Raw genomic sequence first — 20,867 nt, forward strand, 5'->3', positions numbered from 1 at the left:
AATATTCTGAAATTTGATCATTGTACTGGTTTCACAATCTTGTGAATATACTAAAATGACTAGATTTTACACTTTAAAGGGGCGAATTGTGTGATATGTGAACTATATATCAATATGAAATATTCTAATAATGGCGACTTGTTCAATGTATGAAGGCAGTGAATTTGAAGGAGCTCTCAGCGGCCAAGCCTGGAATAAGTTAAGTAAGAAAATAATGATAATAATGGGTTAAAACCTAAAGAATGAGTAAATATCCATGAGCCCACGTTGCCATAAGTCAGTAATTGAATGAGTAAACGAGGGAGAAGAGACGGCTTTAGAATTCCAATTAACCAATGTCAAAGGAATGTCAGAAATAGAATCACCACTAGGCAAACACTGTAGCAGTAATCAGTTCAGGCGATTATCAGTGAATTCTTAAATAGTGGGGGGATGTGATAAGGCACCGATTATTTGCAGAGTCTCAAAATATCTCCCTGTAAGACACTTATGAAATATAATATAAAATATAATGACTCTTGGGGCACCTGGGCGGCTCAGTGGGTTAAAGCCTCTGCCTTCGGCTCAGCTCAGGATCCCAGGGTCCTGGGATCGAGCCCCGCATTGGGGAGCGGGGAGCCTGCTTCCTCCTCTCTCTCTCTGCCTCTCTGCCTACTTGTGATCTCTGTCAAATAAATAAATAAAATCTTAAAAAAATTTTTTTTAATTAAAAAAAAATAAAATACAGTGACTCTAAAGGGGAGAACTCTGATAGACATGACCTTCACTACGTGATAGGAGTTAACATACCAGTAATAAGTGCGGTGGTGGGGCGTCTGGCTGGCTCAGTCCAAGAAGCATGCAACTCTTGGTCTTGGGGTTGTGGGTTCAAGCCCCACACTGGATATAGAGATTACTTCAAAATAAAATATATTTTTTAAGATTTTATTTATTTATTTGACAGACAGAGATCACAAGTAGGCAGAGAGGAAGGCAGGGTGGGGGGGGCAGACTCCCTGCTGAGCAGAGAGCCCCATGCGGGGATCGATCCCAGGACCCAGGGATCATGACCTGAGCCAAAGGCAGAGGCTTTAATCCACTGAACCACCCAGGCGCCCAAAATCTTTTTTTTTTTAAGTAAGTTTACTTTTTTTTTTTTAAGATTTTTATTTATTTATTTATTTGACAGACAGATCACAAGTAGGCAGAGAGGCAGGCAGAGAGAGAGAGAGGAGGAAACAGGCTCCGAGCAGAGAGCCCAATGCGGGACTCGATCCTAGGACCCTGAGATCATGACCTGAGTGGAAAGCAGAGGCTTTAACCCACTGAGCCACCCAGGCGCCCTCTTTTCTTTTTTTTTTTTTAAGTGCAGTGATAATGTTGATGGGGAAAGGAACAATAGCACTTCTGTGGTATTCTTGACAAAAATAAATATCTTCAATCCAGTTGGAAGAAAACATCAGGCAAATCCAAACTGAGAGATATTCTACTCTCTCTCCATAAGTGTCATGATCATAAAAGAAAAAAAAAAAGACTAAGGAACTGCCACATATGGAAGTAGACTAGAAAGCATGATAATTAGATGTAATGTGGGATTTTAGGTCAGATCCTGGACCAGAGAATGGGCAGTGATGGGAAAGCTGCCAAAATTTGCATATTGTCTGTGGATTAGTTCGTAGTATTGTATCAGCGCTAATTTTCTTGTTTTGATCATTACACTCTGGCTCTAGAAAATGTCATCATTAGGAGAAGCCAAGCGAAGGGTATTTGGGAACTCAAGTTCTCTCTAAGTCTAAGACTAATTCAAATAAAAGTTGAAAAAAAATCTGAGATAATCATTGTATTTAAGAGAAGCCACTCCTACTTTTATTCCTTGGTTCCCAGACCCTTATATTCTGATCAAAAGTGAAAAAACACGACATACAGTCCTTGATTCAAAGCACTGTTCTGTGTTTTCTTAGATTCTGCATTTGTCTATTTGGCGTCCATTAGTTACAACCCCGAATTAACGGCTGAGTTGTTTACATCGCCCTTGGGATGCAGAGCCCACACTCTGAACCACCCCCTCTATTTACTTCTCAAATACCGAGCCAATATTTCCTTGCCCTAAATCAACCCTGGTACAAGACACCTAGGAACAGTCCCTATGCCCCCAAATCTGCCGGAATTATTCAAACGAGCAAATCCTAAACTGTTTCCCCTGCTCTGCCTTGACTTTCCCACAGAACCCCGGAAAAAGGCAGTGGCCTATGCCTTCGCTTCACTCCTCTCTAACTCCTGGTCAACTCTGGTGCTTCCCCACGTGGCCCTGTGTGTCGTGCTGTGCCTCTTTCCAGGGGGAACTGTAAGTAACATTGAACTTTTCTCTCAACGACCTTGACCTCTCCATGTCACCACTCGGTCACTGCTATCGATGAGAATTCATAGGTACCATGAGGCTAAGGACATGCCAGATCCTATAGGACAGCCGCCTGAAGTTGGCAAGATATCGTCCGCCGGTAGACGGAGTAACTGTTTTGAGTGAGCACCCCGCTGTTTTATAAAAACTGTTATTCCGAGAAGGCTTGTGGTAAGACCTGTGACATCCAAGGTCCTGGTCCCATTGTCTCACTTCTTTTGCACCCAAGAGAGCTTCTGTGCTGGAAGTAATGTTGTGGGGAATACCGCCAATGAAAATCCTGGCTGAGGCACTATGGTTGGGGAAAACAAAGCCATCTCCAGAATAAGCAATCTCTGGAGAGGAATTTCGGCCACCTCCATCCCAGAGGCCATCCAGTGTCCCCAAACTGAAACTGAGTGTCTGGCTGATCTCTTGGAACAGATTCTGCTGTATCAGGAGTTCAGTGCGGGTCACTCCTCTTAGACTGTGAGGCCTTTGTCCGTGGCGGTGGTCAGATCAGCTTCGCTGGAGAGAAGTTCATGTTGCTGAGCTCACCGTGCAGTCCCCATCCCTGCCCCAGAACGACTATCTCATGAGCCTTTTGGGAAAGAACAGATATGACTGGGAAATTAGTGTGTCACCCTCTACACCCTCATCCAGGAGATATAACATTATGCTCTGAACCCATCCCAAGAAGTCTATGTACAAACCTCCTTATTAGACCTCTTTGCCACTAAGTTCCTTTTTTAAAAAAAATATCTGTTTATTTATTTCAGAGAGAGAGAGCACAGCTGCAGGAAGCGGCAGAGGGTGAGGGAGAGAGAAACACAAGCCAACTCCGCACCTTGTGCAGAGCCCAAAGCGGGTCTCAACCTTGAGACCCTGAGATCAGACCTGAGCCAAGACCAAGATTCAGGGCCTGGACTGACTACACCGCCGAGGCGCCCCACTAAGGTTTATTTTTTTTTTTTAATTTTTTAAAAAAGATTTTTATTTATTTATTTCACAGAGAGAGAGACACAGCGAGAGAGGGACTATAAGCAGGGGGAGTGGAGATGGAGAATCAGGGGCTCGATCCCAGGACCCTGGGATCATGACCCAAGCTGAAGTCAGACATTCAATGACTGAGTCACCCAGGTGCCCCCAAAGTCTCTTTTAAAAAAAAATCTAGGGGCGCCTGGGTAGCTCAGTGGGTTAAAGCTTCTGCCTTCGGCTCAGGTCATGATCCCAGGGTCCTGGGATCTAGCCCCGCATCGGGCTCTCTGCTCAGCAGGGAGCCTGCTTCCTCCTCTCTCTCTGCCTGCCTCTCTGCCTACTTGTAAACTCTGCCTGTCAAATAAAATAAATAAAATCTTTTTAAAAATCTATTGAGGCATTACTGACATAAGCTATTATATTAATTTCAGGTATACAAATGACATAGTGATCTGAGCCACCAATTTTCTAATTACATTCTTCCCATGTCCCAGAACATCTACCTAAACTTTCGCTTCCACCACGAATCATCGTAGAGCAGTGGTTTTCAACTGGGGGTGTGGGGGTATCTCATTTTCAAAGAGATAGTTAGCAATAGATGGAGATATTTTTGGTTGTCACAACTGTAGGGGACTTGGGGGAAGGGACGTTGATATGGCATTGAGTGCAGGGAGTCCAGGGAAGCTGCGGAACAAGCCAGCCCCCACAACAAGAATTACCCAGCCCCAAATGTCAGTAGGCCCAAGATGGAGAAATCTTGATGTGCAGCCACACTGCTGGTCATCCACTTTCTAGGCCAAATGGATAACTAGATGTCCACTTCTCCTCTGGACCCCTACCAATGGGCTGTAAAATGATACAGCAGTCTATGTCCTGTCGGTCCCAGCTTGTGATGCCCACCATCTGTAAGCCCAGCTTGAACTTCTTATTCCCCTGTCAGTTGGTCATAGAGAACTACCCATGAGGTCAAATACATAGTAAGCAGGAGACTTGAAAGGAAAGCACTGGACTGTTTGTTCCCCTGGTGAATTCTAGTGGTGAAACCCCGTTTAAGAAAGAACAATAAAAATTTGGGCGCCTGGGTGGCTCAGTGGGTTAAGTCGCTGTCTTCGGCTCAGGTCATGATCTCAGGGTCTTGGGATCGAGTCCCCCATCGGGCTTTCTGCTCAGCAGGAAGCCTGCTTCTCTCTCTCTCTCTCTCTCTCTCTGCCTGCCTCTCTACTTATTTGTGATAAATAAATAAAATCTTTAAAAAAAGAAAGAACAATAAAAATTCTCCATAATCTCTTCTAGAAAAATAGAAGCAGAGGTCACACTTTCAAACTCATTCTATGAGGTCAGCATCACCCTAGCGCCAAAACCAGATAAAGACATTGCAAGACAAGAAAGCTACAGATCAGTATGGCTCATGAACACAGGGTAAAAACCCTCAACAAAATATCGGAAATTGAATTCAATGTATATAAATTTAGGCTGCTGATTTAAAATAATACACAATGTTTCCAATATTTCAGTGATTTTTAAAAACAGTAACTGAATTATATATACCTCTGGTGGAATATATCTTTTTAAAAAGATTTTATTTATTTATTTGACAGAGAGAGATCACAAGTAGGCAGAGAGGCGGCAGAGAGAGAGGGGGGAAGCAGAGAGCCCAATGCGGGGCACCATCTCAGGACTGAGACCATGACCTGAGCTGAAGACAGAGGCTTTAACCCACTGAGCCACCCAGGAGCCCCTGGTAGAATTTATTTTAAGGACAAAGAAAACTACAAAAATAAATGTTCAAACTGTGGTTTGTTAATGTTATTGTTAGTTGTGCTGTTGTTATTTTTCTTCCGACACTGTTGCGTATATAGTGGGGGAACCAAGTGGATAAGAACTGGCATTTTTCAGTGGAGAAAAAAAGGATACAAATGTACAAGCAGGGACACCTGGGTGGCTCAGTGGGTTAAGCCTCTGCCTTCGGCTCGGGTCGTGATCTCAGGGTCCTGGGATCAAGCCTCGCATCCGGCTCTCTGCTCAGCCGGGAACCTGCTTCCGCCCCTCTCTCTCTGCCTGCCTCTCTGCCTACTTGTGATCTCTGTCTCTCAAAAAAAAAAAAAAATCTAAATTAAAAAAAAACACACACACACACAAATGTACAAGCACTGAGGTTAGTAAAGCCCTGTAGTCCTAGAAGTAACAGTAGGATTTCATGAGGTATTTTCCTTTTAAAAGAAAAATTGACATATTTCCTAGCTTTGTCCACTGAAAACATCTAGAAACAATCTAGTGACAATGAGCACATATAGTTTCACATTGGCTTAGTAAATACAATTTCTTAGTAAGAAAACCAGGGATCCTTGAAGAAATGGAGATTCAAGTCTGGGGCAGAAAAAAAAAAAAAAAAAGATACAAATGTATAAACAATGATGTATAAAATGAGCCAGGAACATCTTGTGATCCTGGAAAACAAACCAAAAAACTAGAAAAGACTCAAAAAAGGTCACATAGAAAGACTCATGAGGTAACTTGAAGAGGCAAGTACTGACAAGATGGGACAATGTGGGGATTGATAAGAATCATAATCACAGGCGTCTGGGTGGCTCAGTCGGTTAGGCGCTCGACTCTTGGTTTCCGTTCAGGTCCTGAACTCAGGGTTGTGAGATGAAGCCCCACATCAGGCTCTGTGCTCAGTGTAGTCTCCTTAAGATTCTCTCTCCCTCTGCCCCTACCCTTCTCTCTAGAATAAATAAATAAACCTTAAAAAAATTTTTATTAACATATAATGAATTATTAGCCCCAGGGGTACAGGTCTGTGAATCGCCAGGTTTACACACTTCACCACACTCACCATAGCACATACCCTCCCCAATGTCCATAATCCCACCACCCTCTCCCTACCCCCCTTCTCCCCGGCAACTCTTAGTTAGTTTTGTGAGATTAAGAGTCTCTTATGGTTTGTCTCCCTCCTGATCCCATCTTGTTTCATTTATTCTTTTCCTACCCTCCAAGCCCCCCATGTTGCCTCTCAACTTCCTCATATCAGGGAGATCATATGATAATTGTCTTTCTCTGATTGACTTATTTCGCTCAGCATAATACCCTCTAGTTCCATCCACGTCGTCGCAAATGGCAAGATTTCATTTCTTTTGATGGCTGCATAGTATTCCATTGTATATATATACCACTTCTTCTCTATCCATTCATCTGTAGATGTACATCTAGGCTCTTTCCATCGTTTGGCTGTTGTGGACATTGCTGCTATAAACATTCAGGTGCACATGCCCCTTTGGATCACTACATTTGTATCTTTAGGGTAAGTACCCAGTAGTGCAATTGCTGGGTCATAAGGTAGCTCTCTTTTCAACTTTTTGAGGGACCTCCATGCTGTTTTCCAGAGTGGCTGCACCAGCTTGCATTCCTACCAACAGTGTAGGAGGGTTCCCCTTTCACAACCTCGCCAGCATCTGTCATTTCCTGACTTGTTAATTTTAGCCATTCTGACTGGTGTGAGGTGGTATCTCATTGTGGTTTTGATTTGTATTTCCCTGATGCCGAGTGATGTGGAGCACTTTGCCGAGTGATGTGGAGCACTTTTTCATGTGTCTGTTGGCCATCTGGATGTCTTCTTTGCAGAAATGTCTGTTCATGTCCTCTGCCCATTTCTTGATTGGATTATTTGTTCTTTGGTTGTTAAGTTTGATAAGTTCTTTATAGATTTTGGATACTAGCCCTTTATCTGATATGTTGTTTGCAAATATCTTCTCCCATTCTGTCAGTTGTCTTTTGGTTTTGTTGACTGTTTCCTTTGCTGTGCAAAAGCTTTTGATCTTGATGAAGTCCCAATAGTTCATTTTTGCCCTGCTTCTCTTGCCTTTGGCGATGTTCCCAGGAAGAAGTTGTTGCGGCTGAGGTCGAAGAGGTTGCTGCCTGTGTTCTCCTCAAGGATTTTGATGGATTCCTTTCTCGCATTGAGGTCCTTCATCCATTTTGAGTCTATTTTCATGTGTGGTATAAGGAAATGGTCCAGTTTCACTTTTCTGCATGTGGCTGTCCAATTTCCCCAACACCATTTGTTGAAGAGACTGTCTTTTTTCCATTGGACATTCTTTCCTGCTTTGCTGAAGATTAGTTGACCATAGAGTTGAGGGCCTATTTCTGGTTAAATAAACCTTTTTTAAAAAGAATAATAACCACAGTTAGCCAAATTATATAAAAATGTTAAAAATCTATTTAATAATCTATTTAATAATTTTTTAAAAAGGTCATAGTTGGAGCATGCCAGGGAAACAACTTATTATTATAAAAATGGAAATAAAAGGAAAGCATCAAACAATTATTTTGCTTTACTTATACTCACTGTACCAAGAGGCAACCAGATAGTTGGTGAAGGGCTGTTGTCTTTATAGAAGTATTATAAACAGTGAAAGAAGAATGGCTGACTTAGGGGGCACCTGGATGGCTCAGATGGTTGGGTGTCTGCCTTTGGCTCGGTCGTGATCTCCAGATGCTAGGGTCAAGCCCCATGTTAGGCTCCCAGCTCAGCTGGAAGTCTGCTTCTCCCTCTCCCTCTTCCTCTTCCTCTGCTTGCTCTGTGTCTCCCTCTCAAGTGAATAAATTAAAAACCTTGGGGTGCCTGGGAGGCTCAGTCGGTTGAGCGGCTGCCTTCGACTCAGGTCATGGTCTCGGCGTCCTGTTATAGAGTACCGCATCAGGCTCCCTGTTCGGCGTGGAGCCTACTTCTTCCTCTCCCTCTGCTTGCCACTCTGCCTTCTTGTGCTCTCTCTCTCTCTCTCTGTCTTTCTGTGAAATAAATAAGTAAATAAATTTTTTTAACCTTAAAAAAAAGAAGAAGAATGGTGGACTTAGAATATCAGCTTTTTGTAACCCCTAATGAATGAAAGGATCTAGACAGTGATCATCTATGAGTGCTAACCTCACAAAAAAGAGATATGAGGAGACCCCTGACAGAAAAAGAAGCCATCTCCTTGAAATAAATCTTGCCTCCCCCTGGCGCGCCACCCCAAGAATCTGACGGCACTTCTAGATCTCACTATTAATTTGCAGGAACTGTAGGACAGATGCCCATGACCCTAGGAACACAATCAGTAGAATCTAGACTGTGGGAAAGTTGCAGAATCAAAAATATAAAAATAAAATCCAACATCTACTCCTGAGTTAAAAAAATCGGTTAGTAGTATAGCTTTAACCAGATGTGTATAACAAATTGAAAGTCAGCTTCATGATTATTGGTGAAATGGCAAAGCATTCCCACGAAAATTTCAGGAAAAAAGAAAAAGATGTCCACTGATACTAGTGAATGTGAAATTGTTCTGAAAGTGCTAGAAAATTCTACAAAGTACATAATGCAATGAGGAGGCAAAGTTACCGTTGTTTGGATGTGGAAGGACTAATTCTGGAAGACCCAAGAAAATAAAATGAAAACTCTTAGAAATAACAGAAGAATCCAGTATCTATCTGGTTTAAGAACTAATGTGTGAGAATCAACAGATTTCCCAAAAGCTATGCCTGCCAACCAAATCCAGCTCACGCCTTGTTTTTGCAAACAATGTTTTTTTGGAAGACGGCCATGCTTATTTATCTGCACATCGTTTATAGCTGTTTTTATGCTGCAATGACAAATTTGAGTAATTGTGACAGAGATCATATGTGAAATTTGCCAACCTCTGCTTTAGATAAATAATAGTTAAAACAAAATGGAAAACGGGGCACCTGGGTGGTTTTGACTGACTTGATTTTTTGGCTCAGGTCATAATCTAAGGGTTATGAAATCGAGCCGGGCATCCATTTCTGCGCTCAGCACGGGGTCTGCTTATCCATCTCCGTCTGCTCCTCCCCCTGTTCTCTGTCTCTCATAAATAAATAAAATCTTTTTTTTAAAGTCTCTCTCCCCCTCTCCTTCTGTCCCTCTCCATCCCTCCATCTCTTAAAAAAAATAATAAAATAAAATGGAAAAAATCTATTTTATAACCGAAAAAAATAAAAGCTATCTAGAATAAACTTTAAAATATTTAATAACTATTATATATAAAGAAAACTTCACAATTGCACAGACATAAAAGGAGACGTGAATAAGTGGTATTATGTATCTTACGCTTGATAGAAAACTAAAGCAAGACGCTTATCTTTTAATACCCTCCAACCAAAGACTACCAAGAACACACCTATAGTTGAACGAATGGATTTTTTACTCTTGCACTGTTGGGCATCTGAGTAGGAGGGTGTTTAGGAAGGATTTGTAGGATTTGGGCTTGTGCTAGGTGATTCAGGGGAAGGTTTAAGAAAGCCAGAGTTTTCCTCTGGATTGGATACTGTCAGAAGTGGGAGTGTTTCTAGGATGGGATACGTTAACAAATCCTACCTAGACAAAAGCTAAAGCTATAATTGGTAAAGGTCATGTATACTACCCAAGATGGAGGGATGTTTCATCATTTTTGCGGTCTGGACGATGTTCCTGTCTTTGCTGTTATTCACATGATCTTGTTTTTGTCTTGATACCGCCCGTCACGGAGTGACATCGTCTGATGTTGATGTACTGTGAAATTGTTCCTGTTTCACAGAACACCACGCACAGCACCTGGACGTCTAGAGGTGTGCTTCACTTTCTCAAGTCTATAAATCAAGTGCAATTGTAATCTTAATTGCCAGTTTTGTATGTGTTTGTTTTATGAAAGAACTTGGCAAAACATATCTAACTTGGGTATCTGGACAAATAAACAGAGAGGGCTTAAGAAACCAAAAACGAAATAGTACTGTGAAAACAAAAAAGGCATAAGAAGAAAAGGTTGCTAAATCTACTACAAAAAAATAAAAGTCACTGTTTGGAAAACAAACCACGAACTAGGATACAGTATCTTCCACGCATTTGAGGAAGGGTTGATGTCCCATTAAAACAAACGAACAAGCAACTCTCCCTACCGATAACATAAAAAGAGTAATTTTCGGAATAGTTTTAATTTTTTACAATAAGAATGTACCACCGAAAAACATTTTCGAGAAAAAAAGACCGGGACTTGAATACGGAGAGGCGGGGCTCGCAGAGGCTCAGAGGAGCCTCAGAGAAGGACTACACCTCCCAGGAGCCTCTGCGCTGATCGTCCCCGGCCTCCCGACAGGCTCCGCGCGCTTTACGCGCCAGCTTTGGCCTTAGCCAGCGAGCGGCGGAATCGCGGCGGAGGATGGAAAGCAGCGACGAGGTGGCGGTTGAGAAGTGCCGCGTCCACTTGCGCCCTGGCACGCTGCGCGACGCCGCCTGCGCCACGCTGCATCTTCTGCCCTGCGAGATTCAGGTTAACGGGCCCGCCCCGGTGGAGCGCTTCTTCACCCCAGCCATCCGCCAGGGTCCGGATGGTGAGTGTTCAGCGCGGGACTACGGCTCCCGGCAGCCCGCGCGCCCACGCCGCGCTCTCTTCGGCGAGTAGCGGCGCAAGGACTCCTGGGGATCGTGGTCCACCTGAGGTGGAGGGAGGGCCCCAAGGGGCTTGCCCCGCAAGGCCTGAAACAGGCCCTCACCGAGACCCTGCGCCTGCTTCCTGCAGGACTCGAAGTGTCGTTTCGGGGCCGCAGACTACGGGGCGAGGAGGTGGTGGTGCCGCCCGGCCTCGTGGGATACGTGACGGTGATGGAAGAAAAGGGAGAGGTGCCGGTGGGGAAGGATTTCTCGGAAGGTTCGTCGAATGAAGATGAGCGAGAGGAGCAGGAGCTGGCGGAGCCCCCCGAGGCGCTGGAGCGGGACTTTGTGAGCACAGGGGAACAGGGGCGGAGGGGGGTTGGGGCGGCAGCGGTGGCCCCGATGTTGAGCTGGGCCCCTTCCTCAGGACCAGTTTTTCGGAGCTACTGCCAGTTTCAGCCGCTTCACACTGTGGGGCTTGGAAACCATCCCTGGTCCGGATGCCAAAGTGCGCGGGGCCCTAACCTGGCCCAGCCTCGCTGCAGCGGTGAGTGGGTGGACGGGCTCTCACTCTAACAGCCCCATCCATTTCCCTGTGACTTCAAGGTTATTCCCTGGGTTGTTCAGAATCTTGCCCGAGTGCATTTGGAGCTTCGGGGCCGGGAGCACAATGGGGCAGATGGAACCTGGGTCTGGAGGATTAGACTGGTCAGGGGTGCAGTGTGGTTTCCCCACCCCTGACCTGTCTAGAAGGGGGTTATCATTCTGAGTAGCTTGGTCCCACCTAGAGTACGTGAGCTACCCAGTCACTGTATGTCAACAGTCTAACAGTAGAGGTGACTCCTGTTGCAGATTCACGCACAGGTGCCTGAGGACTGAGAACCTGAACTTGACATTGAAAGTCACCAGTCCCTCCACCCCAATAAGCCAGCTCTTCATTTTGGAACCACGGATCCCATCACCGCCAATAAACAAGCTAGTCACAGCATCTGTGAGTTTGTGGGCACCTTGGGAGTCCCCGAACTACACTGCCCTTTCTCCCACAAGAAACTTTCATGGCTCTGGCCCATAGAAACAGTTTATTGCCAAGGGGCAGTGAGGGCAAGAGAGGCCAGAATTTTGCAGCCAGGACCCCTCCCCACCCAACTCCTACTTTACAAAAGAAATTTTTACAGCCACTGGCCCCCTGTAGAGTGCACCCACTCCCCCACGCCCCCCATCCCACTGTACACAGCTGCCTGGCTCTGTCCAGTCTCTGGTTCACAGCAGGCCCAGACCTGCAGCCGGCTGACCTTGTAGCTGATCTGAGCCCTGAGCTTACCCTGGTGCTAGGCACCAGCAGCCCCTACCAGGCCTGTCCTCTCCTTATGACGCTGTCCTCAGCGCCACCTCCCTTGGTGTGCCTCTCGGGGGCCCCGGTAGGGGTGGGATATGCCGTCAGCCCCAGTTCTCCTTTGTCGCCACTGCTGTGGCCATTGTCCGGTCACCACTTTCCCCTCTTGCTCCAGTCCTTGGGAGTGAAGTGCAGACACTTGGAGTCGATCCGAAGGAGCCTCTTGAGCATAGCTCTTTCGTGTCCATCCACGATGTCCTCTGACAGGGTGAGGATATACTGGCCCTGGATGAGAGATGGGGGCCAGAGGGGGTCAGCCCATGTGGGGCCTGCACTCTGCAGCCCTACACGCACCTGTCTCCCCTTGCCTGCCTCCCTACCTTGTAGTAGTTGATGAGGTTGAGGTATTGTAGAGTGGAAATGACATCCTCCTTCTTGATGCTGGTGATTTCACTGATCTCGCTGTGGGAGGGCAAAGATCAGGTCCTTTGGAGGCCTTTGTCTCTGCCCCAAGCCCCCAGGAACCCCAGGAGTGAGGAGGGGCCATGCCATGCACCCCCAGGGGAGAAGGGAGGGCCAGGCTCACTTGATGGTGATCTGTGGCCTCTCCCCGCTCTCTGACTTCAGCCCCATCAGGATCTCCAGAATGGTTTGGGACCAGTAGCTCCGGTAGGATAGGAGGCCAAGGTCTGAGAGGGGCTTCTCAGGAGTCCCCGTTTTCCCTTCCACTTTAGAGAGTTCATAGCCTACAGCAAGGAAGCAGGAAGGGGTAGGTCAGTGATCACACCTTCATGCAACCAATGTTCCAGAACACTTAGAGAACTAAACTGCTGGGTTCCCATCTCAGTCCTGCCACATGGGGCTTGTCTGTTTCGTCTGTTTCCCTGTAGAGAACTAATAACCATTCATTCTTCATCTCTGTGCTGCAGAGGTAGGTACTGATAGGAACAGCTATAATCCCAGGGGAGTGCAGAGAAAATGGGAGGAAAGGCAAGTGCCTCTGATTTTCATCATTCCAGACTCTGGCTGTCTGTGAGAAGGGAAGGCAGACCCCATATTTGCTCTAGGCTCGAAGAGATTTGGCTCTGCAGTTAAATCAGTCCCCCTAGCTGCGGCCCGAGGAGCATCAGCTGCTCCAAGACCACGCGGGCCCAACTAGGTGTTGACAGGAAGCAAAGAGAGAGGCACCAATGCACTTCCTGGGTCAGAAGGTGACCATTCCTCAGCAGGTAACTGAGGACTGGTCACCCCCTGAGCACTGACCACTGGCACACAGTTCCCAGTGAGCCCCTCAGGCCCTGTGGAACCTTATATAGCTTCGTGTCTCTTGGCAGAATCTTCATTGTCCCTCAGGATTCTGGGGTGTCACCATTACCTCTAGAAGCCCTTCTTCACCCTCAATCATAACTATGTTGGGTCACGGCCCTTTCTGCCCAGCCCTCCCAATCGTTATCAGCCAGCCTGGCCCAATTTCCTGTGACTTCCACTAAGCAGTCTAGCTGGGAGATGGACAGAGAGGCTGCTGCTTTAGAGAAAAACAGCTTGGAAGGGGTAGGAGGGCACACCTGATTCCTACTGAATTCTGCTGGGCCCGCCAGTGCTTGTGGAGTCCTGACAGACCATCTGAAGGCCACACTCGCCTCAGCAGGGAGCTCCCAGCCCCTCCCTGGCAAACATCTACCTGCCATCAAGTACTGCCCACAGTGGGTGCTTCTGGAGCACCTGTCCGCTCCTGCGTGGGAGGACCAAGTGCCTTGCGCTGGTGACCTTGCCCACATTCTGTTTCCACTGAGGTCTGACCTTCAAGGCTTAGATTCATTTTAAGTGTCTGCCCACCCTACCAAGCTGAGGGCTTTCCAAGGATGGGACCCCATCCTGGCTTCATTTTGTTAATAAAATTCCTCAAATGGACCGTGACCTTGATCAGGTCAAGCCTCTGCGTCTTCATCAAACAGCTGAGGCGCCCCCTCCTGTCTCTCAGGTCAGGGCTTGATTATCCCAAGGGTTCCACTGAGTGGTGAGTTGAATGGAGTAGGATTAAGCTGCTGGGAAGCAAAAGGGGGCAGCTGGAGGACAGAGAAGAGTTCATGTATGAAGGAGTCGAGTCCCTCATGGGCTTCACGAGATGGACCTGCCTGAACCCAAGGAGAAGAAGCCAAAGCCATACGAGTCAGTGCTTCCTTGTTTTTGCCGAATTAACAGCATTTCGAACTTCCGCCGTCTGCAAGGCTCAGGCCACAACTAGTGAAACGAAGCACTGCTCCTTGCTCAGGAATTTGTATGATGGCCCAGAATCAGACAGACAAGCAACAGGGGCTCACCTGCCTTCTGTCCAGGGCCCTGGGCGGGAACAGATGAGTCAGGGTTGGGAAAAATTGGGTGGTGTTTAAAAACTTTTGCCAAGGAAAAATGAGGAGCTGCAAACCTAGCCCAGATAGGCAGGGCAGTCACCCTGAGCATGGAGGGAACCTTGGGCAAGTGCTAGCTTTCTTTCTGGCCAGCCAGGCAGGGCTGATGATCACAGCAACCTAGCACCTAGGGGAGGTGTGATGGCAGCCCTGGTCCCAGGCCTGGCCCTGCAGGGGCCCACCCCCCCCAGCCGAGCTCATAGGTACTCACTGAACTCGATGAGCAGTTTGCCATAGCCCCGGCGCTGGTAGGGAGGCAGGGTCAGGATGCAGGCCACGTTGTAGTCCTCCGTGGATTCCTTTTCCTGGAAAATGGGGGTGGGGGAGTGAGGAGGGGCCACGGCTCCAGGCAGGGCCAAGAGCGGGTCCGGGTGAGTGCTCACCTTGGAGAAGTAGCCCACTATGTGGAAGCCCTTGCAGTCATACTCTGTCATGACATAGAAGAGGAAGGGGTCTGTGTCATAATACAACGTCTTGTGGTCGAGGAAACACTTGGCCAAGAGACACAGGTTCTGGGAATAACTCTGCAAAGGAAAAGGCTTGTCACTGCTCTGGGTACCCTGTCTTAAATGTGGCCGTTTGGTTTCTCTACCAGAGGCTGGTGACAGGTGACGACCCTTCCTCCCTGGCCCCTGACCCATTCTCTCAGTCAGGCTGTCTCTGGCACTCAGGCACAGCTACTTCTCAGTGGCAAGGAGCCCATGTACCCACTTCAGGGGACAGTGTCTGCCCAGCTGTCTTGCTGGGGAGCTGGGGCTGGTTTACCCCTGTTCCCCACACCTCCACCTAAGGCCTGCGGGGGAGCTTCCACGGCCCTCTACTGTGGTGGGTCCAGGAAGACAGACTGTGCCAGGGTTTAGGAGAGCAGCTCTACCCTGGGGACAGTCTAGGAATCTGCTTGTCAAAAACCACAACACTCTCCTGGCCTGCAGTCACACCTGCTGGAGGCTCATCTGTCCTACAGTGGAGAGACGATATTCTGAAACTGAAAGTAACAGCTTCAGGAGCAAAACAATCTTACTGCTCTGCTTCACCTCCACACATATGTCCTCCCACCCATCCGACTCGGCTTTTAACCAGCTGCTGGGCACTGCCATCTGGGCGCCTGAGTCTTAGTAACAGAACAGGGGTGAAAGCAACACATCCTTCCCTCGAGCCTCCTCAGCACCCGAGCCAGGGCTCTCCCTCGCAGTCCAAGATGCCTGCTTCTCCCCCACTGCCCTCTGTGCCCCAGGAATGGTCTTGCAGTCTTAAGAGTACACCCAGATGGCTCCCTTCTTCCTTCCAGCAGCCAATGATTAAGGCAGGTTTGAAGCCCCAAACCTGCAGTGACCCTCCCCCTCCCCCAGCTGACCTTCTCGCCACCTGAGCTCTGTCTCTTGAAACAGCCTTGCCTCGTCCTCTCTGCCTTTCAGCCGGAATGATCCTGACCTTTCATACCATCTGTACATCCATCCCTGCTGCTTGGGATCCCCTGACCTACCCCATCCTTCATGTCAAGGATCAAAGACCACCTCCTCTGGGAAGCACTGTGGGCCATCTCCCAGTCCTCATAACCCACCCTTTGTTTCGTGACCCTTATCCCCGGGATCTAAGTGGACGTTGGCAAATCTGTTTTTTCCATGGACTATGAAACTCAAGAGGTTTTGTCTAATTACTTGTCAGTATATCTCCCAATACCTGCCTTATAGCAGGAATTCAACAGAAATGGGATAAACTAATCTGTTGGCCAGACTGCTCTGTGTTTTCCTGAGCAGGAAAGAGCTGTGCATTTCACTTCCCCCCGATCACCAGTGCCGATGCCTCCCCACTGCCCCTTGGCCACAGACCTTGTTCTTACGGCCGTCAATCTCAAAGAAAGAGATGGTGCCCTTGCGGTAAATCTCGTTGCCCGGAGGATGTCGCAGGTCACACTTGGTCTGAGGAAGAGAGGAGGATCAGAGGCAGGGGCTGCATGGGGGGTGGTAGGAAAGCAGCTCCCCAGGACTCCTCGTACCAAGTGACGCTGCAGACACTTGAGGCTGCGGCCGTATTTGAGGCAGAACTCGCAGAGGTAGAGGACGGGCAACGTGGTGAGCTCCTGCGGGTACGGGGAGAAGTACCAAGGCTTCAGGCGGTGCCGGCCCAGCTCGATGCACTCGATGTTCTTCATCCGGGTGACAATGTCGTCGTGGCTGCGGTCCGACACCAAGCTGCCAGTCATGCGTGGCGCTGACGGTATTCCATCTGAGCTGTCCTGGGAGTCCTGCCCAGGGCCGGTGGGAAAAACACCAGGTTACAGAAGACAGCTCAGGCAGGACACCTAACAGCTCGCATAACCCTCCGCAGCTTTCCTTGTTCAAGCCTAGCAACCACCCAAAGGGGAGGGGGAGGCTGGTACTATATTATATCCCCCACTTTCCAAATAAAAGGAAACCAGGAAAGTTCTCAATTGCGGTTTGAAAGAACACTAATGACTGACCCGAACCAGCTCTACCTTGCTCCTAATCCTACCAATAATCATTACTACTATCACCTCTTGCTTAGCTATTAATTTATTTATGTTTACGTGTTTGTTTTTAAAAATGTTATTTACTCATCAGAGAGCAAAGCAAGGGGAGCTACAGGCAGATCAGGCAAAGGAAGAAGCAGACTCCCCACTGAGCAAGGAGCCTGATGCAGGACTCAATCCCACTGGGGTCATGACCTGAGCCGAAAGCAGATGCTTAACCGACTGAGCCACCCAGGCGTTTATTTATTACTTTTTATAATAATCTCTACACCCAAGGTGGGGCTCATAACCCTGAGATCGAATGGCACACTTTTCCAACTGAGCCAGCCAGGTGCCCCTTCTTGTTTCTTTTTAAACCCATCACTAAACTCTCCATCCTCCTTTTCACCCGGCCTCCCTCCTCCCCAGACCTACCTCGTCAGTGCCCAAGCAATTTGATTTTCGCTTCCGTCCTGGCTGAGCTGCCACTGCCCTACGGGCTGATCCATTCTGCAGGTAAAATGGTGAGAAGAGAACGGAGAGTGGTGAGAGGAGCCTGAAAGGGGCTGCCAGAGGGGAAAAGGAAGAAGAGAAGGGTCTGGGGGACTCACCTGGGGAAAAACCGAGGCTGGAGCTGTCTCGCTGGGCACTGGAGTTGCTGGTGAAACCACCTCCACCTTCCGTTTCTGCAGAGAGAAACCAAGAAAGGTGGGTCAGAAGGTAGAGAAGGTGGGACCTCAGAGGAAAGCAAGGTCCCTGGAATTGCTGAGGGTACCGTTGAGCGGTGGTTGGGCTGCAGGCAGGAGCTGGAGGAGAGCGGCTGGTCAGGCTCGCCACCGGGAATGGCCTCCCGCTCCTTGGGCAGGTTGAAGCGGAGTGTGATCTGGACCGGGATTGGCAAGGTCTTCCCGCTGGCCTGGGCGGAGGCCGGCTGTAGAGATAGGTCCAGGGTCTTCCTCTGGGGTGGGGATGGTGGTGGGATGGGAAAGGGGAGTAGGGGCCCCTCAACGTGGAGTAATCAAGCCCCACCCTCTGCCCTCTCAAGGACATAGGAATAGCTACTGGACTCTGGAAACTACAATTCTGCCCCCATCCTTTGCAAGCTGAAGCCAGAGTGGAAGGGTGCAGACTTCTACCCATCCAAAATCCCCTGAGGCCAAGCGATGAGAAAAGTAGGAGGCAGGAGAGAAAAGGTGAAGCAGGGGACCTACTCACCACCTCTCTCTCTGGAGAGCCGGGGCGAGACCCAGGAAGTCCGTTCTTGGTGGGGGTCTTGGCCTCTTTCTTGGGGAACTGAATCTTCTTTAGGTCCAGCCGCTCGTGGGTCACCCATTCATCCAGGCGTTTGTTGACTGCAGCAGTGGGGATGGCTCAGGAAGGAATGCCAGAGGCTGTCTCCCAACCCCGCCCTGCCTCCCTACCTCACCCCAGCCCAGGACTCACAGTCAATATAATGGACGTAGAAAAGCTTGCGGCCACTGATGTCCTTCACGCTCAAGATCTCGGCCAGGGCTGTGGGAACAACACAGGCAAGAGCCTTAGTCGAGCCAGGCGATGAGAATCCACCCTCCTAAGACCTGATCTCCTCCCCCAGGCCGGATCCCTAAGCCCCAGCACTTAGAAGCTTTCACCCGAACCCCCTTTAGTCATCAAGTGCTGCCCCCTCCCCAAGCCCCGCCCTATCCATTGGAGAGGCAGAAAGCCACGCCCCTCCTGGGTATCTGCGCCCCGCCCGCCTCCGGATTATAGAGGCCCCACCCCCTCCCGAGGGTTCGGTTGACTCCCTCCCGCCCCTCGCCCTCAGGTTCCTTAGCCCCGCCCCCCGACGTCACTCACGCCACTCATCTTCGTTGTCCTGGTTCCGCCGAAGCACGGGCAGGCGGCAGCCCTCGATTATCTCCCCCTGGGGAGACAGCGCGGCGCCAGGGTCGGCTACTGGGGGGCCTCGGGTTCTACCCACCTCCCCTGGCTCCCTCCGCCCCGCCCCGGGCACCGGACTCACCACCTCCGCCATCTTCCCTCCCTCCACTGCCACTTCCGGCCCCTCTGGGAGACGTCACTTCCGGGGTTCAACGCGCCGTAGGCCCGCGCCTCTTGAAGCCGCTTTAGAAGAAGACTTTTGAGAGACACGGCTGTCCAGCTGGAAGCAGGCAGCCGTGCCGTTTGGCTGGCGGGAGAGTGGGGTGTTTTAAGTTTCGGTCCGAGTCCCGGGCGGAATCCCCGAACTGCGCACAACGATTGGAGGAAAGCTGAGTCCGTCCCGTGACGCCCACCGGGCGCGACGCCGGTCACGTGGTTATAGCGCCAGTCACGTGGGAACAGGTTTGTGCTTCGAGGACGACCGGGCTCGGGCGTCTCCTAGTGGCAGCAGGAGGCGTCGCCAGGAGGAACTGCGCGTGCTTGGCGCCTGGGGGCGGGGTAGGGGGGGGTGTCTGGGGGGAGTGGGGGGCTGGGGAAGTGGGCGGGACTGCGAACGGACCTGATGCGGGGTGATTTGTGGACTTCCTTTCTTGGTGATGGGGATTCAGATGTTTGGTTTGTTGTTTTGTATATTAGATTTATTTTAAAAAATAATGTTCATGTATGCATTCAACAGATATTTAGTGATCCTCTAGCATGTGCCAGGCATTGTTCCAGGAGCCCGTAATACATTAGTGAGTATGGTGAAGAAGCCTGGCTTCATGGAGCTTACAGTCTTGGGGGTTGGGAGGAAAAAGAGAGGTATACATATCAAGTGTATTTAAAATTAAGTTATTTAGTATATGAAAAAGTGTTCCGTGTATGAAACCGCCTCCCCCCCCCAAAAAAAAACTACCAAGCCAAAAGACATGGGTAAAGAGGTTGCAGTTTTTTAAAGATTCAGTTATTTATTTGACCGACAGAGATCACAAGTGGGGGGAGGGTAAGCAGGCTCCTCGCTGAGCAGAGGGTCTGTGGGGCCTTGATCCCAGGACCCTGAGATCATGACCTGAGCTGAAAGCAGAGGCTTAACCCACTGAGCCACCCAGGCACAGAGGTTGCAGTTTTAAATAGAGTGCTCAGGGCAAGCCGGGCTGTAATTGTATTATTTGACCAAAGCTTCAGAGGGGTAAAGGGATGAGCCAAGCAGATAATCTGGGAGGAAACTGTCCCCCTCAAAACAGACCATGATAAAGGGGAGAAAAGTATGGTCTCAGACCATCAGGAGTAAATGTGTACAGTGAACATCTTGGTTGATTGTCTTAGACCAGGGTTGAGCAAACTGGCCTATGGGCTGAATCCAACCCTCTTCTGGTTTTCCTACAGCCAGCCAGTGGGATCACTTTTATATTTGTTAATGGCTGGGAAAACATCAAAAGAAGACTATTTTGTGATACATGAAAATTATGAGGTTCAAATACTCCTCATTTACATTTTATCTCTGAGGTCTTTCACATTAAGAGTAAATAATTGTGCCTGGGATGTGGTCCGTAAAACCTAAACCATTTACTGCCTGGCCCCTCACAGAAAATGTTTGCCAGTCTCTGCCTTATAGACTGTTGTGTTGTCTGTTCATTACAAAAGTAGGCTCTCTCTTTTTTTTTAAGATTTTATTTATTTATTTGGGGGGGGGAGGATGAGAGGGCAGAAGGTCAGCGGGAGAAGCAGATTCCTCTTGGAGCTGGGAGCCCAATGCAGGACTCTATTCCGGGACTCTGGGACCATGACCTGAGCGGAAGGCAGTTGCTTAACCAACTGAGCCACCCAGGTGCCCCAAAAGTAGGTTCTTGACTGTACATATTGTGCTGTTCCCAATTCATTTGCTTAGCAACGTAAATTAAACATTCGTCACGAAATACTCTTAGCAATACTTTAATGACTACATTGTGCTTTGTTGTTTAGACGCATCTTACCTGCCATAACCAGTTACTCCTTGTTGAATATTCCAAGTTATTTCCGATCTTCCC

General features: G+C 48.7%; 2 protein-coding genes across 5 annotated transcripts; one reads left to right on the forward strand and one right to left on the reverse strand.

The window, feature by feature from the left end:
- The first annotated feature begins 10,454 nt into the window (after positions 1 to 10,454).
- Positions 10,455 to 11,715, forward strand: LOC111149713 (ribonuclease H2 subunit C). Its single transcript, XM_022506946.1, has 4 exons — positions 10,455 to 10,690; positions 10,879 to 11,078; positions 11,158 to 11,277; positions 11,583 to 11,715. The coding sequence occupies exons 1-4, from the start codon at positions 10,519 to 10,521 to the stop codon at positions 11,607 to 11,609; spliced, it is 519 nt and encodes a 172-aa protein (XP_022362654.1). The 5' UTR covers positions 10,455 to 10,518; the 3' UTR covers positions 11,610 to 11,715.
- A 75-nt stretch (positions 11,716 to 11,790) lies between these two features.
- Positions 11,791 to 19,440, reverse strand: LOC111149712 (lysine acetyltransferase 5). Of its 4 annotated transcripts, XM_022506943.1 has the most exons (14): positions 18,944 to 19,157; positions 18,778 to 18,844; positions 18,385 to 18,453; positions 18,157 to 18,293; positions 17,717 to 17,872; positions 17,553 to 17,627; positions 17,377 to 17,451; positions 16,468 to 16,716; positions 16,301 to 16,390; positions 14,855 to 14,995; positions 14,683 to 14,776; positions 12,650 to 12,809; positions 12,444 to 12,525; positions 11,791 to 12,348 (listed from the first exon to the last, which is right to left on the reverse strand). In XM_022506943.1, the coding sequence occupies exons 1-14, from the start codon at positions 18,953 to 18,955 to the stop codon at positions 12,214 to 12,216; spliced, it is 1,542 nt and encodes a 513-aa protein (XP_022362651.1). In that variant the 5' UTR covers positions 18,956 to 19,157; the 3' UTR covers positions 11,791 to 12,213. The 4 variants fall into 4 exon arrangements, with proteins under 4 accessions (XP_022362651.1, XP_022362650.1, XP_022362653.1 ...); XM_022506942.1 differs by having other exon boundaries at positions 18,778 to 19,440; XM_022506945.1 differs by lacking the exon at positions 17,717 to 17,872 and having other exon boundaries at positions 18,944 to 19,154.
- Between the last annotated feature and the right edge of the window lie 1,427 nt (positions 19,441 to 20,867).

The sequence above is a fragment of the Enhydra lutris genome, unplaced genomic scaffold (genome assembly GCF_002288905.1).
Source record: "Enhydra lutris kenyoni isolate GAN:26980312 unplaced genomic scaffold, ASM228890v2 scaffoldscaffold22, whole genome shotgun sequence".
In the NCBI taxonomy this organism is placed as follows: Eukaryota; Metazoa; Chordata; class Mammalia; order Carnivora; family Mustelidae; genus Enhydra; species Enhydra lutris.